At 37.2% G+C, this 18,340-nt stretch overlaps 2 protein-coding genes across 2 annotated transcripts; one reads left to right on the forward strand and one right to left on the reverse strand.

The window, feature by feature from the left end:
- LOC109716604 (monoacylglycerol lipase) lies at positions 7,702 to 12,349 on the reverse strand. Its single transcript, XM_020242139.1, has 7 exons — positions 11,746 to 12,349; positions 9,880 to 9,918; positions 9,470 to 9,540; positions 9,072 to 9,136; positions 8,882 to 8,971; positions 8,701 to 8,793; positions 7,702 to 8,398 (listed from the first exon to the last, which is right to left on the reverse strand). The coding sequence occupies exons 1-7, from the start codon at positions 12,321 to 12,323 to the stop codon at positions 7,982 to 7,984; spliced, it is 1,353 nt and encodes a 450-aa protein (XP_020097728.1). The 5' UTR covers positions 12,324 to 12,349; the 3' UTR covers positions 7,702 to 7,981.
- Positions 17,195 to 18,145, forward strand: LOC109716707. The gene has a single exon (XM_020242251.1). The coding sequence runs from the start codon at positions 17,277 to 17,279 to the stop codon at positions 17,838 to 17,840; it is 564 nt and encodes a 187-aa protein (XP_020097840.1). The 5' UTR covers positions 17,195 to 17,276; the 3' UTR covers positions 17,841 to 18,145.

The following is an 18,340-nucleotide window of genomic DNA, read 5'->3' on the forward strand; positions in this document are numbered from 1 at the left end:
TTTAAAATCAAACATCACCTGGTATTTCACTTCAAATCATTAATGATTGATCTAATTGATCTAATCAAATTAGATTTAGTTTTTCACCTTGCGCGAGTCGAGATCACCGAAAGTCGACAATCGTTGGTAAAATTGTTCGTCCTCACTTAGCCGTGCACTCGCCCGGCCTCTACTCGCGTCCACACGAAATCACGCCTTCGATCGAATTAGATGACCGCTTCGATCTGTAAACCGATCACGAATTAACTCTTGCGTCGATTTGAAAAAGATGAATTAATTTACTAGATGTGTTAGCAATTTTTTGAAAATCAAAACCGATATATCAATTGTGGAGGAGAGGATTGACGGTTAGGGTTTTCTATTTCTCTTGTAGTATTTTATGGTTTAAAATGTATCAATGTAATTTATTATTTTTTTTTTCGTCAGCCCCTCCGCTAACATTTTGCTAAATTATTCACAAATAGTTTTAGAAACCCTATATATAATTTATCAAATATTCACTTTAGTATCCTTTAGTTTTATCTTTGTCACTAATTTAACGAAAAAAATTTGTGAAGGGAATAATAAAAAATAAAAATAAAATCACAAGGGTATGAAAATGATACACTTTGAACCACAAGGTACTAAAGTGAGAAAGTGCGAGTCCACATATGACATAGATGATATTTAAAGATCTCTCTTATTCTTTTTATAATTGATATTTTGGATTCTAAGATTGAAGTCTAGCTACTTTATATTTGTAGCTAAATTTATTTTTGAAAGTTTATTAAAATATATGGTTTACTATCTTTCTCTAAAATAATAATAATAACAATAATAATAATAATAATACTAATAATATTCTCTACTCTATCCGATATATCCATTTCTAAAATAATTTATAATTTTTTTGAGAGAAAAAGATAACATACTAACCGCTTCATTCATTTTTTTAAAAAATAAACTTAAGCTGAAAATATAAATCAACTAGAATTCAAATTTGGGCCTTTAGATACCAACTATCAAGCTTTTTGTCACTTGCGTTTGGACGGCCGGTATTTATAACTTATTAGTTATTAACCGATCGTTCCTAACGCAAGTAACAAACGATTTAACGACTAACATATAAGATATTAAGTTTAAAATTTAATTACTTTGTATTTTCAGCTAAATTTATTTTTTTAAAAATAAAATATTTCTTTATTACGAAGTTGCATGTTAATGTGATTCGGGGGAAGCTACCGGTCAAAGGATTAGTGCCTTGAATTGCTAACTTTTGTTACATCAAAAAAGCAAAAATCACTAATATTTGGTGGTTGGAATTGATGCAATGGTCTAAAAAACTACAAAAGTGGAGATGCCTAGGATGGAACCATCTCTAAAATCCCCACTTCCTCGAATCTCGTATGCTAATATTTTTAAAATTAAAATTTAATTTGACAGATATAACATATGTTATCTAATCTACTTTGACAAATAAGTTGTATTTTCTTAAAAAAATATATTACATAGGCAAAAAAACAGTCTTAAAATTAATAGTTGAAAATATGCTCATATTAGTATAAGATTTTTCATATATAGAACTTCTGAATGTTATGAAATATAATAAATAAATTTATTCTAATTTTAAGATTTTGTTATAAAATTTTTAAAAATGGGGTGCAGGAAATGTACTCATTATACACTGGTGCTAGCAAAATTTCTTATTTAATTGCCACTATCTCATCACCACAGGAGCAATGACACTGTTACAACTCTATTTTAATCAAATTGGGAACCTTTTTTTTTTTTTTTTTCGTTTAGGAGAACGCAAAGGCTATTATTAAACTTGATGAAGAGATACAAACGCAACAAATCCCTTAACGGAGGACCAAAACGAAACAACTTGAGATGTAATGCCCCGTCTAGTAATTCTCATCCTAATCGAAAATGTTTAGATCCATTAATAACTCGTTGGACTTAAATTATCGGCTCAAAATACTTAAACCAATTTATTATTTTGGTTTACAATATTTACATTTTTTTATTTTATTCTCACTCTCATCTAATTTGGGACTATTTGCAACGTTACAAACTCCTCCGGTTAAATCCTGATGTTCTCATCAGACCTCATTTCTTAGACCAAGATTGCTGGCCGATGTGAGATGCCTATCTAATAATTCCCATCATAATCGAAAATATTTAAACTCATTAGCATTAATAACTCGTTGGACCTAAATTATCGGCTCAAAATACTTAAACTACTTTATTATTATTAGGGATTATGATATTTATAACTTTCATTTTATTCCCACTCTCATCTAATTTGAGACTATTTGGAACATCACAAACTCCTCTCGTTAAACCCTAGCGTCTCGTCAAATCTCATTTCTAAACCAAGATTGCTGGGCGATGTGAGATTGGCTCACAGTTCCGGCTGACAAACTAGTTCTGAGATCAACTGTAACGATCCGATCTATTAGTATTAATAATTCGTTGTATCTAAATTATTGGCCAAAATATTTTAACCCCAATTATTATTATTGTGGTGTATGATACTTATATTTTTTATTCTATTTTCATTTTCATCTAATGTGGAAATGTTTGGGACGTCACAGATGTTGAGTCCGAAAAGATTGCAAAAGCATCGCGAACTCTATTCATGTCTATCCACCACACAGCTAGCCGTTAGGAGTCTCTTTTATCATCTCTCCCTGTCAATTGCGCTAACCTCAATAGATCATGATCACAAAATATATAAATGGTATTTTCACATGAGAAAAAGGAGGAAATGTTTTTTTTTTTGGTAGAGAATAAATCTGTAGATAATTCGTTCATTAAAAAAGTGAAACTTTGATTACAAGCGAACAATTTTAGAGAAGCAAATAAAAACACATTTTCACAATTTCCAAAACTAAATCCAAACCTAAGAAATAAAAAAGGAAAGATATATAGATTGGTCTTCTAAACCTACACATGTACTAAAAAAGTACATCAAGCTTCTAAACTAAAAGCTTGTTGTCACGGTCTTAGTGTTTCTGTTCGCAAAACCCGTGCGGCGCCCGCCTTCCTGTTCAAAGATGAGTAAGTCTTCATCCCTGTTGCTAGTCTGAACCTTCGCGTCCTACGACTAAATATGCAAAAGGAATGACAAAGAGAAAGAGGCGGAGATTCTCTCAAAAAGCTAAGTACTACACTACTTTGAAAATGAAAATTACAACCTACAAACACAATCTCTCTTGTGTGTTTTGGCCTTACCCAAACCTCACTATTTATAGGCTCTTAGATACATTGAATCTAGCTTATACTAACTCGCCATTAAAGCATCCATTAACTCACCCTCGTAATAAGCCATAAGCCCAAGAGTCACCCTATTAACTTTTGGGAGTTTCATAATCCTTGAGTTTCCATCATTGATGGAAGAAGTTACAAAACCCTTCGTCTTCCCACAGCAGGTTGGGTTCGGGTCTCTTTAACGACCCGCTCCGCTAGCAGATTTGGGCTACTGTCAAGGAGAAGTCAGCGGGAAACATTTTGTCCGTGACATTCTTTCCAACCAAACGCGCAGGCGCCCTCGTCGCGCACCGAGTCGCTCTCGGTCCGTATAGCCTTCCGCGCGATCCGTTGTGCCTTCGCGCCCGAACAGCCCTGTTCCTCGCTCACAATGTCCACATCTGTCTCCGCACCAGCACCTAGTGCCTTGCCCCTCTGAGCAAGTGCACCAGCGAGCCTGCTGTGCGAAGAGTTCACCGGATGTGCATGTCCTCCGCGACACGCACGCGCACTCTGCCAACCTGCAGAATGCCCCGAGTGTGCATGTCCTCTGCGACACCTACGCATACTCCGCCAAGCTGCAGAACGCCTTTTGGTCCTCGCATGCTCCTTGACAAAATGACTTGCACTTTGCTTGGACGCTATCCATTTCAACGCCACATGAGACTTGACAGTCTTACTGCTGCTCAGGCCTTCCTCCGCGAGGTCCTTAGCCTTCCCGCGCTTCACCTCCTTGTAAAGCTGCAGGGCAGTAAGGGTTGAACTCTCGTTGCGCCTTTTTACGTCCCCTATATCACGGCAATCTCCCCCACCTTTGGCCTCGCTCGCCTTTGGTGTTTCACCTCGATCGCTCTCGGTTCGCTCAGGTAGTGACTCCCTCGTCTTAAGGTCCTCGACCTCCTTGACCTCGACACCGATGTCCTGAAGCAGCACATCTCGCACATCCCGTTCGTTGTTGCGACGGGCAAGGCTCACCTTGAACTGCTCCAGACGATGGCGGAATGTTGCCATAGTTGCAACAATATCTATCTTCATCAAATAAAACCCATCCTCCAACATCCCCATATGTTGGGATAGGTCGGAGTAGCGCTCCTCCGCGCTCGCAGCAGAGTCCTCCAGCACGCCTACGCGGTCATCAAGCAAGACGGACTCTCTCGCCAGAGTCCGCGGCTCCTTACTCTTGCCGTGCTTGGTTGCCCTGGACTCAGGCACAACGTCAACGACGACAGTTTCCGACGAAAACATGGTTCCTCCTTTAACCGGCTCTGATACTAACTGTCACGGCCTTAGCGTTTCTGTTCGCATAGCCCGTGCGGCGCCCGCCTTCCTGCTCGAAAATGGACAAGCCTTCGTCCCTGTTGCTAGCCTGAACCTTCGCGTCCTATGACTAAATATGCAAAGGGAATGACAAAAAGAAAGAGGCAGAGATTCTCTCAAAAAGCTAAGTACTACACTACTTAGAAAATGAGAATTACAACCTACAAACACAATCTCTCTTGTGTGTTTTGACTTTAGCCAAACCCCACTATTTATAGGCTCCTAGATACATTGAATCTAGCCTATACTAACTCGCCATTAAAGCACCCATTAACTCACCCTCATAATGAGCCATAAACCCAATAATCACCCTATTAACTCTTGGGAGTTTCATAACCCTTGAGTTTCCATCATTGATGGAAGAAGTTACAAAATCCTTCGCCTTTCCATAGCGGGTTGGGTTCGGGTCTCTTTAACGACCCACTCCGTTAGCAGATTTGGGCCACTGTCAAGGAGAAGTCAGTGAAAAATATTTTGTCCGTGACACTGTGATGGAAATAAAAAACAAAATAAAGGCAAATACAAGGGAAAAGGCAATTATCCTTATCTCGATCTAGCTCCTGATTTCGAACCACATCAAAATATTTTCTTTTTTGAATCTACCAAATTTCAAAGAATGTATGTGAAGACCCCGATGTCCAGCAAAAACAGAAGAAGGAAAGATTCAAATATAGGAAAAAACAAGTATGAAAAAGACAAAAATTTATTTAAATGACTGTGTAAAATAAAAACATATGGAAAATAACAACTCTATACAACTTTAGGCTACAAGGCTTCTCCACATCTTATTCCATCTCCAAGAATAGAATTTTACATCAATTAAATAGTATTTTGCAAGCCAGCAGTCTTTGTCAATAGTGTTATGTTATGTCAAGGAAAGAGACATAAACCTAGTTTGGTAATATAACGGCTAAAATTACTACTTTTATATTATCAACGATTCAAAATATTTAAAAGTATTTTTAACTTTTCTTTCTAATACTGTAAAATTATAATTGAAATTGTGAACCTATTGTAATTTTGTAGTATTGGAGAAAAAAAAGATTGGAAGCTCTTCTAAAGCTTTTGATCCTTCAAAGCATTAAAAAGATATTTTTAACTGCCAAATTACCAACTTGGATTATAGAAATTTAAGAAAATTTTATAGAATGCTTCATGGTTTAGCCAAAGCTAGTCTATTTAATTTACAAACATGTAGTTTAAAGCGTAACACTTTATCTCCTATATTTGTTATTTTGACTTTTCATTAGAACTTAGTTAGCATCAAATTAAGCAGCAATGCAGCATTAAAAGTGTGATCTCCATAATATGTGATCTAGGTAAAATTTTGAGATATCATTTTTAGTAAATTTGGCCTATTATACTATATATAGCACTTTATGGTTCAAAATTAGTTCAACTTTACTATCCGAGTTGATGATATTTTAGTACTTGATCTTTATCAAAAACTGCCAATTCATAGGCCAACCGAACCTGTAACTAAAAATACTTTCTCAAGTTCTCGCAAATTTGGATTACACACACACACACACACACACACACACACACACACACACACACACACACACGATCTCCTCTACTTTCGAAAGTACGAAAATTTTTAGTGCTTGTAATTTATTTTCGATGATGGGACATTTGATTTGACAATCAAGTCCATTAGGCATAATTTACGTTATTGGAACTATCTAAAAACCAAATTTAATAATTTTTTGATATTATTTATCAAGCTATCCAAAGGTTTTAAAATGACTATTTTAACGGTCAACATGGCACATTTTTAAGTTCAATGATATAAAACAATTCAAATTATATGAAACTTTAATAAAAAAAATCTACCTAAAATCAATAATAAGATCAATACTTCAGATTTAAAATTTGAGTCTTTTATTACTTTTTTTTATAAAATTTTTATTTTCAGTTGTCCATTTTAAGGCTACTCATTCACTAGGTAAATGAAGTCAAAAAATTATGAAATTTGCTTTCTAGATAGTTCCAATAGCATAAATCATATCTAATGGAACCGAACTCCAAATTGAATGTCCCATTATCGAAAATAATTTGGAAGCATAGAGACCTCTGTATTTTTAAAAGCATAGGAGCCTAGTTCTATATATCATTTTTGATGGAAAGCACTATGAGTTAAATATATCACACTATATATTCCTGCGTCCATTAGGTGCATTTTTCGTGCATAAAAAATTTATGTTCCCTATTTCTATAATGTGAAATGAGATAATCCCTAACGTGTAATTTCATGCACGATTTAAAACTCCCTGTTAGTTGCTCCATCACACCAACTCATGAAATTATTCCCCTCTTGGACCACAATTTGATAGTGATATGTCTACAGTTTTCTTTTCTCTTTTTTGGTTTTTTTTGTTCTCTCTCAAGCACTAAAAACCACACACGCAGTTTTAAAACTTGACTTTATTTGTTGACTCACTGTGAGTGTATTTGCACCTCACAAATGCTATAGACGTACTTTCCACGCTGTAGTCGTCGACGTAGCCGAGACGTGTACGTTGCGAATATTTATGAAAAATTTTATTACGCAACATTAACGATGATATTTGTAACAGTTGACCACTTCTAAAGATTGTGTTAACTCAATAAGATACAAATTCGAATCATGTTTAAGCGAAAAATGTAACTGTGTTGTGGCTTATTAAGGTTTTATTCCAAAAGGAAAATGAAAAAAGATCGCTTCCTTTTTTAAAAAAATAAACAGGTTAAAATATTTGGAGACTCTCTCAAAGATGGGCTTTTTTGAAATAGGCCCTTGCACAAATTCTTTTTTATTTGTTAACTAGCAAGCGATTAACCCGCACTGCCACTGAGAACAAGTTAGAGCTGTGGATTGGGCAAAATTACTAACTAAAACAATAAAACTTTCTAGTTTAATTGACTGATACTTTAAACTGAAACAAATAAAGCTAAAAGAACATTCGAAAATTATAATAAAGTTCAGAGACCTATTTCTAAATAACCGATGTAGTTTATGAAGTCTCAACATTTTTACCTTTACTAGAACCTCCACAGTAGCATCTTATTCCAGAAAAAATAAAATATTGAATTAGAACTTCTACTTCTGTTGTGAAGTTATGCATCAGAATTTTCAAAAGAGGCGATATTCTCCCCCACATGGTTACAAAATAAAAGCAGAACAAGGCATTAATCCTCTTATATATTGGTGTAGAACATCACAAGCACAGAAATATACTGTTCATTTGAACTAAACTGCATCCTAGCATTTATACAAATACATAATTTCCAATCTTACACAAATCGTAATCCCTTTCACATTTTAAAATAACAGACAAATACACACAGAGATAAATCTATTTAATCTAGTAAGAAATATGCCCTTGCTTTTGCCAGGCATTTTGTCACGAAAAGCCGTGAGCCAAAATATGTGTGGTAGTATTTAAAAACTTCATAAGCTTTGCTGTTTCAATTTCTTCTCCATCCAGTATATAATATCCAAGCCAATTTCATCTCGCTCTGGCTCGAATAGTAAATCGTGTAAGAAGCCGTCATAGAGCCTTATATCCTTGTATGTTGATGGGGCCTCGTTGTACAAATCTTGAGAAGCCAATGGGTCAGTCACCCGATCGGCCGTTCCGTGGAGGACGAAGAATGGGACAGTCACGGACTTAATGTTCTGCAGCAAATAAGATGACATGCGAAGTATCTCATGGCCCGTCCTAACCCTAATTGGACCTGTGTAGACCAAAGGATCAGTGTATTTGGCTATCATAGCTGCGGGGTCCCTTGAAACAGGAATGCCCCTTTTGTTCGCTCCCTTGAATTGGAACTTTGGGGCTACAAGCGAAAAGATTGGTGCCACAGCCTGCAGAAAAAGATAAAGCGTATCATTAATTATAGCTGTTCTTGTTAGAGAAGCAAAAGCAAATTGAGCGATTGTTTAACATCATCTACAAGCAAATATAATCTAGGATGCAGCAAACCATATATATATCAATGTCACTGTTCCCAACTTCAACACCCATGTTAAATTGAAATCTATATGTTACCAGATTCCCGTCAATTACAACATTCATCTCTCTGTTTATCGGAGAGTTTCCTGTATATTATAGACTAATGAGAATTAGCATGTCTCACATGCAAGAAAATGGTGATAGTGGATATTACCCCAACTATAGGATGAGCAGGCTTTACTCGCAATGCTGGTGAGGTGAGTATAATTCCTTCTATCATGGCTTCAATATGAGGATAGGATGCCGCCTGAAAAAAATTGTAAAGACACTGCTTAAGAAACCAAGAAACAACTGAAACTCAACCCAAAATGAAATAATTTCTATATGAATACTACCTTCACAACAACAGCTCCACCGGTAGAATGGCCAAAGAGGAAACATGGAACACCAGGATTCTCCAACTTAATTTTCTCCAGGAACATTATCTGTTTATTGCCATATAATTAAATCCAGCATCAGATAAGCATAAATGTTCAGTTTCAACTTTTGAAAACTTTCAAATAATTGGAAAGGAAAGAAACTTACTGTGTCTTCAACAACATAATCTAATGAAGGTACATATCCATGCAATCCATCGCTTCCACCATGGCCTGTCAAAGGAATGTTAGTTTACTTTTTTTATTTCAATGTAAGTTTCCATAATTTATGACTTTTTGAGGATAGCAATCCAGAAGCATGATTTAGACTAATTGACATAAGGAAATTGGAGATAAAAAGCAGCATGATCTAGAAGGAAAAGAAAAAGTTCTCTCTCTCAAATAAATTTTTAAAAAAAGGAGGGATAAAGCATTGATTCCACCGGGAACTGATTCCACAAGAGTGATGCCATCAGAATATGAAACCTTTTGCTTTCAGGGAGAACCACTGAACCAGCTAAAAAGAGAAATATCATGCATTCAATAATGAAGTAGAACTGTACCCACCTATCCAATCCATTGCATATACTCCAAATTGGCATGATGTTAGCTGCTCTGCAAAATGTACATATCTTCCACTGGCAAAAAGAAAAATCAACATGTATCAGATAAGGTTCTCAATAACTAGGATATTATTTCTTTTGATAAAAGGCACCTTTTGCAATTGGCTGCTGCTTCAGCATATATCCAGGCAAAAGTGTAGAATTTAGAGAAGAATAAATATGAAGACAGGATCAATATAAGATTATATGGTCATTGTTCTCAGGCTTTTTAAGCGAATTGACCAAATTAGCGTATCCAATAGCAAATTGGATGTCGCCGGAGAGCCTGCCACCATTAGCTATCAAAGTCTAAGTGTGACTTTGTGTGAGCAAAATTACAAAATTGATCGGAAAGTATGGTCATAACTTGCTCACCTATGCTCATTGAGCCCATGTATAACCAATAAAATACCCCTGAAAAAATTAATTAAAAAGATCAGTGAACAATGATTTTAAGGTACAAAAAATAAAGAAAATCAGTAACAAATTAACTTAAATGAAACATGGAACATCGTCGCAATTGTATATCGCTCCAAGAAAAAAAATTCTTCAACTATGTATATCGCACGTAGGAAATGGAATATGCAAACTTTCTAATGATAAAAGAGATTAAAGAAAGAAAATATTTATCCACAGTTTTCATAGCAAGATTGTGATATGAGACTTATATGCAAAAGTCGACAATCAAACATTTATAGTTTGCCTCTCCACATACTGCATTTATATTAAGAAACATAGGCAAATAAGAAATATAGTAAGCAACTTGAATGGTTAGCATGAAGAGAAGAAGCAATGCGTGTATAGCTCACACATTCTAGTGTATGCTCTAGGTAATACCAAGAGCCCCTGAGCAATCAAGCTCTCAACGGCCACCAAGATATTCTGCCTTGCTAGTAACTACCTACTACCTACTCCTAACAAGACAACAATCGAAGCAAGCACCAGCATGCGCCTTAGCTGGGTATTTGCATGAGAATGATCTGATGTCACACCTAAGGGGTTGGCGTGCCTTTAACAAAAGGCATTGTTTGGCCTGAGAAATGGAAGGCGTAGAACAAGAGGGTCAGTACTGCTGGTTACCACATTAGATGGAGGCTTCGACTAGCTTAATTTTTCCAAAGGGGTGGCGTAACTTCCCACAAATATGTGAAACTGCATGAAGTAAATTCAGAATCTGCAAATTGCTGAAGAAAAGAGACAACAATGGCCCAGACTTTTCCAACAAACAAAGAGAAATTTGGATGGTTTTGAGGAAACTACAAAATGGTATCATGACGAAATCAATTGTACCATCACTCATGCTAACTAGGATGGGACCATTGCAACTAACGTATTAAGTTAAGCAGGGGATAAGTATGCTTATATATAACTGACACTCTGCTCCAGGATTGAACTAAAGAAACATGTAACACTGAAAAAAAGAGAAAATTTCTAAAATAGGATTGAAAATTATTGAATAGTACATTTTAAATTATTTGCCGCAACAATTGATGGCAACCTGTGCAAGGCAACTACTTGGATCACTCAAAAAAATTTTAAAAAAGAGTAATCAAATGCATTCCGCATGTGTACTGCCTTAAAGGGACAACCACAAAACATCAAAGAAAAAGTGCTCCTACGTTAAAAGAACAATTTGTATTAAACTTGGTATAGCTAATTAGTCAGCTCTACCAAATATCACTCTTCTCAACAGCTTTCATGTCAAGCAATTGAACATATAAACACCTGATTACTTGCAATATTTCCAACGAATTTCGCACCAGAAGAGACACTTGAAGAGCGGAGATTGGAAGCCTTTTTAAGAAGCTAAATTATGTTAAAACGATTCTACCGATGAGGTAAACAAATTTTGCAGATTTTACCGTAGAATTGCGGATTTTACAATAAAATTGAAGACGCCATAGCAGCCCAAAAAATTAATCAGAACAATACATAGGACCAGGAAAAGGAGTCAACTAGAACAAAATAAAAGAAGCAATGATCAGCAAATGTCACTATATAGGCGAGGAGGTGATGATCAGAGTACCGCAAGCATTACACTTTCGTGAACAATTTGTTCCAGTCACCGAGCACGATCCGGCCTAAAATTTGCATTTGCATGTAGTTTATGGAAAGGAATTGGGGCACAATCACCTAATCACAGGATAGAAAAGCGAAGCTAGAATGCGAGGGGGGGAAAAAACCCTCCGAGTAAGAACGAAACCCTAATCCCAAGGATCCGATCGAGAGTCGAGACCTCACCTCATGTCGCCCGAGGCCGGGACCCACGACCGGCAAAAGAGCGCGTTCCTCCTCGGCCCCGCGAGCACGAAGGTCTCCCACCTACAGCGCCCCCAACCCCCACCCTCTCCCCCGCCGCCGCCGCCGAGATCGGACGACTCGGCCATGGGCACCTCCTCCGCGAGCGCCCTCCGCCGCCTCACGTCCTCCTCCTCCGCCGCCGCCGCCGCGGCCCTCCAGCCCCTCCGTCGACCCCCTCCCGCCCCCTTCCGCCGCGGCGACGAGAGCGGCGGCGCCGCCCTGGAGCTCCGTCGGAGGAGGAGCAGGAACCCTAGGAGGATGGAGTAGACGAAGACGAAGAAGCGGACGAGCGCCGCGCGGGAGAGCACGGAGCGGCGGATGTTCCTACAAACCGGAATTATGCGGCCGCTCGCGCCGGAGGTGAGCTCCTCCACCTGTTGTACACTCCTCTCCATCGTTATCTCCTCTATTTCTCCCCTTTTCCACAGCGACCGCTTCTTCTTAATTCGTATAAATGGAGATGGAGATGGAGAAGGAGAAGGAGAAGGAGAAGCGCAGAAGAAAAGAGAAGGAAACATATATAGGAAACGAAAGGGTGATGGGTTGGGGATCGATTCCTTGTATCGGTTTCAGCTTATTTTTTATAAAATTTGAAAATTAGAGGATGAAATTTGCATGAGGAACCCTTAACTACAGTCTATTTTAACGACGCCGCCTCATTTCCTTATTACTAATTTTCTAACAATTTTTTTTTAAGAGAGAGATGGTCTACTATTTTATTCGTTTTTTAGAAATAAATTTTAGTTAAAAATATGAAGTAATTAAATTTAAAATTTAAATTTTTGAATACTAACTATCAAGTTCTTTATCACCTGCACTTAAAAATAGGTTAAACTTTTATACTTCTTAATTTTAGTTCTTTAAAGGATTTTAGAATATTGTAAAATGCTTGACAATACTAAACCAAAAAACCTATAAGTTATAAAAAAAATATATTTTTAATTGATTATAGAAATTATATTTCAACAATTCTATGCAGCTTACATAATGTATTATTGCTTACATAAACAAATAAAATATTTTTATCTATATTTTTATTTTCTACTACACCATGTCTTGGTCAAGTATTTTCAAAATGTTATGATATCTTCTAATAATTAATTAATAGCCCTACCTGATTAATAATTAACAGTTAATAGATCTATCAAACATAATAAAGAATTTTACTTAAAAGTTACAAATATTAATAACAAACTAAATTTGAGGATCCTTTTTCAGACCAACTATAGTTGAGGGGCCTCGGTTTAATTTGATGTAATTCGCTCTTTCGAACATTATTAATTTGGGGTGTTGGAAAATAGGGGGATATTGCGTATGCTGGTGACGCGCCGGGGGGCGATCTTAAAGCACGCGTTTGTGGGGATTACGATGGGCCACGTGGACTTTGGCGGTTCCGTGTGGCGGTGGTTCGCGCGAATTACGGGGATTTCGGAGGGTTTATTTGTAAAAAAAAGTTATGTGTCCCTCGCTTTATACGATCGGAGACGAAGTTGTGGGCCCCGATCACGTGGGGTCCACATGAAAGGGTCAGGACCATGCGGTTGATCTCGACCGTTGATTGGACGCTCGAATCGAGGCAGGTGGGAACGGGCCGTCCAATGACCGGAGGAAGGGGGATTGGACGGTGCTGATGTGGATTGGGGTGGTTGATTTGTATCGTATTGGACGGTCGAGAATTTGCCCGGGGGTGAATGGATGCGGTCCACAGTGTCAGCGGTCCCGTGGTCCGTACGGGACAGCGTCGAGAAAATCGGGAGCACGGTGGACCAAGTGCGCTTCAATGCCATCGCTTTGTAATTTAGTCCCTATAGTTTTAATGTTTCAAACATCCCTATTTTTATAAATTTTAGAAAAAAATAAATTTTATTTAAAATAACCTTTTTAAGCCCGATAATAAAGTTTAGGACCAACTCATACTACCGGAAAAGTATAGGGACTATACATGAAGTTTGCCCCCTAATAAATTGTATTCAAATATGGGTGAGGGCAAAAGCAGCACATACTTGACTCGGTCTGGTCCAGGTCTAGGTTAACAGTTATGTTAGGTGGCTAATTGGACGCAATAATAAATTGTGCTTCAACATACATGGGCCGTAAATAGCAGGTCATGACTCCGTTTTGTCCAGTTCTAAAAATAGAACAAAAGTTAGGTTAGAAAATTATGGCATACAGAGCCATCACCAATAGCCTACTAACTCAGAGAGACCGTCGTAGTCTTTAATTATAAGTATATATGATTGGGTTAAAATTATTCTTTTGTCGATACAGAGGCAGAACTAGACAGGGGACCAAACACTTGGCTCTATTTCCGCTATAAAATAAAGTGAAATAACGCAACCTTAGCGTCGTGAATCGCTCAATATCTAATCTTCAAAGGGCGTCGATATTATTAGGCAAAAGCATTGACTATTGCTACGAATAAGATAATGATAATACAATAATAATAACAATATTATTATTATTATTATTGTATTATCATACATACCTCCACATTTTGGGCCGACAAACAGTTTCGACGAATTTTGTTTTCGTTAATGGGCTGCACAATTTTGGGCTGACTTTGAAAGGGCTGTATCTTTGGGCTTGGCCATAAATAGGTTGGGCCAAAGAGGCTTTTTAATTGGGCCTTCACTGTTGTTGTTGGGCTTCAACAAGACACTATATTTGGGCCAGGTCTAATAGTGCAATTAATCAAAATCATTTGCGGATTAAGTATCATCATTTTGCATCTACTACCTTGTTCCACATTGGCTCTTTTGGTGTTTTGGGGGTGAGACCACGGATTACGGTGTGTAATCATATACTGTTTCTGTGCACTGCACTGTTGTTCGTATATAGGCGGCTTGTTTAACTTTGTTTATATTTAGTGTTGCTTCTATTTTTACAATCAGATGGCTACCGCATAATCTTTTTATGACTAGCGTGGTACATAACTTGGGTATATCTAAAGATAACATCCCTGTTGTTGTATGAAACTTTAATTTGATTAGTTAATCTCAAGTGACCCATTGGAAAAACTAATCATCAAAAAGAGGATCGAGTACGTGTAGAGAGAAATAACTATGCTACGTGACAAAATATCATATAAATGTTTTTTTTTTTGATATATAGGTAGCACGCTGCCCGCTTCGTTTATTTCATTTAGAAATAAACTTAGCTGGAAATGTGAATCAATTAGGATTCGAATTTGAAACCTCGGATACGGACCACCAAGCCTTTTGCCACTTGCTTTAGGGACAGTCAGTAAATATCATATAAATGTTAGCTCTTCACGAAAGGAGAAAGATACAGAGCAGTATAGTCCAAGTTCAATGGTAAAGTATAACAAGGTTGAACCTGTTTCCTGTGATCTCTACGTAGTAGTAGCTGTTGAGCTCACTCTCTTTGATCCTGCATCTGCCACATTGCTCACGCTGGGTAATCCTTGCAGGGCCATCAACCTTTTTCGCCATCTCTCGGATCTGCTCCCATATTTGCTTTTAGCAGCAGCAATTTAACAAAATATTTGATAAATATGAACGTATATACGGAGCTTCTATAACGAAAGTAGAAATAAAATTATGTACGTCTCAAAAGCAAAACAGACTAATCTATTTTTAACTATATAACACTTTTACTAATAGGGGTAGAAATTACTGTAAACCAAGCTTTTTTGTTTTTTTGGGGAATAAGGATGTGTCTTTTAATAAAGCTTAAACTATTAGAGGATAAATTTTTATTTGAATGCATTTTTTTTCACGTCTAGGCACGACAGTTTCTAATAACTAGGCTTGAATTAAATAAGATTAGAGTTAGCTATGTTTCACAGATATTTCTATTAGTCTCGCTTATCCTTGTCTAATTATATGCGCGTGTGTCTGTGTTGGATTCATATCAGTGTCCTGAGTTTTTAAAAACTATCGAGTCATCGTATCAGATAGTATCATGTCTCGTCTCTCGTGTCAATATCCGTGACACCCAGAAAATTACCCTTAAGAAATTTAAATTAAACTATTGTTTAATATTTTAAACACTCTCTCTCTCTCTCTCTCTTTCTTTCTGTGTGCGCGGATCCATCCAAGTCTCTCTCTCTCTGTGTGCGGATCCAGGTTTCTCGTGATCTGTTATCTTTTCCCTAAGATGCATGCTATTCCATGGTTGAGAGATAAACATGTCCCAGTGCACTCAATATCTAGTGGTGATGCTGGCTCCAGTGTATAAACATGGCCAGAAGAGTATTACACGTGAAGCTTTTGCACCGACCTCAAAATTTACAATCTTAAGCTCCTTCTTAGATACATAAATATTTTATTTAATTTATTTTTTTAATTTACTAATATTTGATGAATAAGAAGTGCCATTAAATATTTAAAATAAATATTATATTTATTATTTTGATCATTTTTCAAAATAAGATAAATAAGCTCGCCGGAGAAGAATGATACTCCTATCAAATCATGTATACATACTAATTAAGAATATATCCTTTCAAGAAGCAAAATAAAAAGTTACTCCAAAACCTTGTACTGTTAAAGAAGTGGCTAAATTTTTTTTTTATTTTTTATAAAATAAAGTATCGAATCGTTTCTCTACTTTCAAAGGCTCTGATATCATGTGCAATAATAACTAGATACTTTTGAAAGCTTAATTTGGTAGAGAACGATCATGGGGTGATATTTCATATTGAACAAGATAACTATACATATAGATATCGACTAGCTACTGTGTTTAATCTTCTTACAGTGTTAAGAAAATAGTAATGCATGCGTTCCCTCCCTTGATGCACACATTCTCATCCAAAGAATACAAGAGGCACCTAATTAATCCACTACATTAAATACTAAAAAGACATCTAAAACATAGCGTGGAATTAAATTTTTACAAAATTTAATTTCGCGCGGACAAACAATTTCTTACGATTGGGGGAAGTGCTTTTAGAATCTATAAAGAGATACCGCGCAATCTCACTACTGAACAATCACATCAATTTCACGTGCATGCGTTAGAATTGGACAAAGCCCAGCAAAAGATACATGATCAGTTCATTTTGCTCCACTAAGATGTTGAGGTTGAGAATGTTAGCAAGTGAACTGTAGATGTGCGTGTGCTCATCACCATGTATAAAGAAAACTATTGATGAAACATTTATGTGATTTTTGAAAAAAAAAGAGAAAAGAAAAAGATTAACTGTTCTTGTGTCCATACAACAACTCTTTTTGCTCTTTTTCTAATCAACGTTCATGAGAAATCTAGGTTTCTCAAGTCTCCTTCCTCTCTTTATTTTGATCACATGCAAAGATCGATACACTTGTGGTCCACGTAAGTGCACTTTTCGGGCTCAACGAAGGGTTGCGAACTAGTATAAATAAGCCCTACTATGCCCTATATACCATGAAACCAATCACACCAAATAGATCACTTTGAGCTCTAGCCACTCTTCATTTTCACACAGAATACACATCTCTCCCTTAACTAGCTTCCCTCTACCTGCCATGGCACCCAATGGAGAAACCCTAGTCACCTCCTTCTCTCTGAAGAAGTTCGCGAACAATCCTCAGAAGCCTCGAAAGTTCTCGATGGAAGGCTTACAGCGGACGATTTCCGACCTCTCCTTCGAGCTGAGCAAAGACGCGACGGAGACGCAACTCCCTCCGATATCCGAAGTGGAGGACGCAAAGTGCGAGTGCTGCGGCATGTCCGAGGAGTGCACGCAGGAGTACATCCGCCGCGTTCGCGACAAGTTCAACGGTAAGTGGATATGCGGGCTGTGCTCGGAGGCGGTGAAGGAAGAGGCGGAGAAGAACGGAGGGGGACGGGACAAGGCCCTCGACACACATATGAGCGTGTGCTCGAGGTTTAACAGGCTCGGGAGGACACAGCCAGTCCTGCTTCAGGCCGAGGCGATGAGGGAGATGCTGAGGAAGTCGTCGAAGATGGCGAGGTCGAAATCCAGTAACCCTAGAGATAGGGAGAATCTGAAGAAAGGAGGCATCATGAGGAGCTCCAGTTGCATTCCTGCAATAACAAAGGACATGACTGAGAGAACACACCTGTGAATTAATTAAGCTACTTATATATATATATATAAGGGATTAGAGTATCTGTAATTAGCTTAAGGCTTTTTGGTGGGGATCATTATGTTAACTTCACATTTTATAGTTTTTTTTTTTTATGCATATCTAGTGAAGTTGGAACTAATACTAGCTAGCTAGTTCCCTCAGTTCCACCGTTTGGGTTACTTGGTCCAATGTAATATATATATATCCTCTATTTGAGTAGCTTGTTATTTCCTGTGATTTTGTAATTACTGCATGCATGGAATTGTTATTCCTCCCTATGTGTACGTAGTCAGAGAGATGAACTAGCTTTTACTTTTTTATTTTGATATGTAAATATATGCATAAAAGAGAAAAGGAATGTATTAATGTTAAGTGTTGTACTTGTAAGTTACTAGCTAGGCCAATTTAAATTCTCTGCTAAGAAAAATTTAGATGCGCGTACGTTCTTTAATTAGTGGTAGGGAGATTGTTAACTCCACAATATTAATTTAATATGA

The sequence above is a fragment of the Ananas comosus genome, linkage group 10, assembly GCF_001540865.1.
Source record: "Ananas comosus cultivar F153 linkage group 10, ASM154086v1, whole genome shotgun sequence".
Taxonomy (NCBI): domain Eukaryota; kingdom Viridiplantae; phylum Streptophyta; class Magnoliopsida; order Poales; family Bromeliaceae; genus Ananas; species Ananas comosus.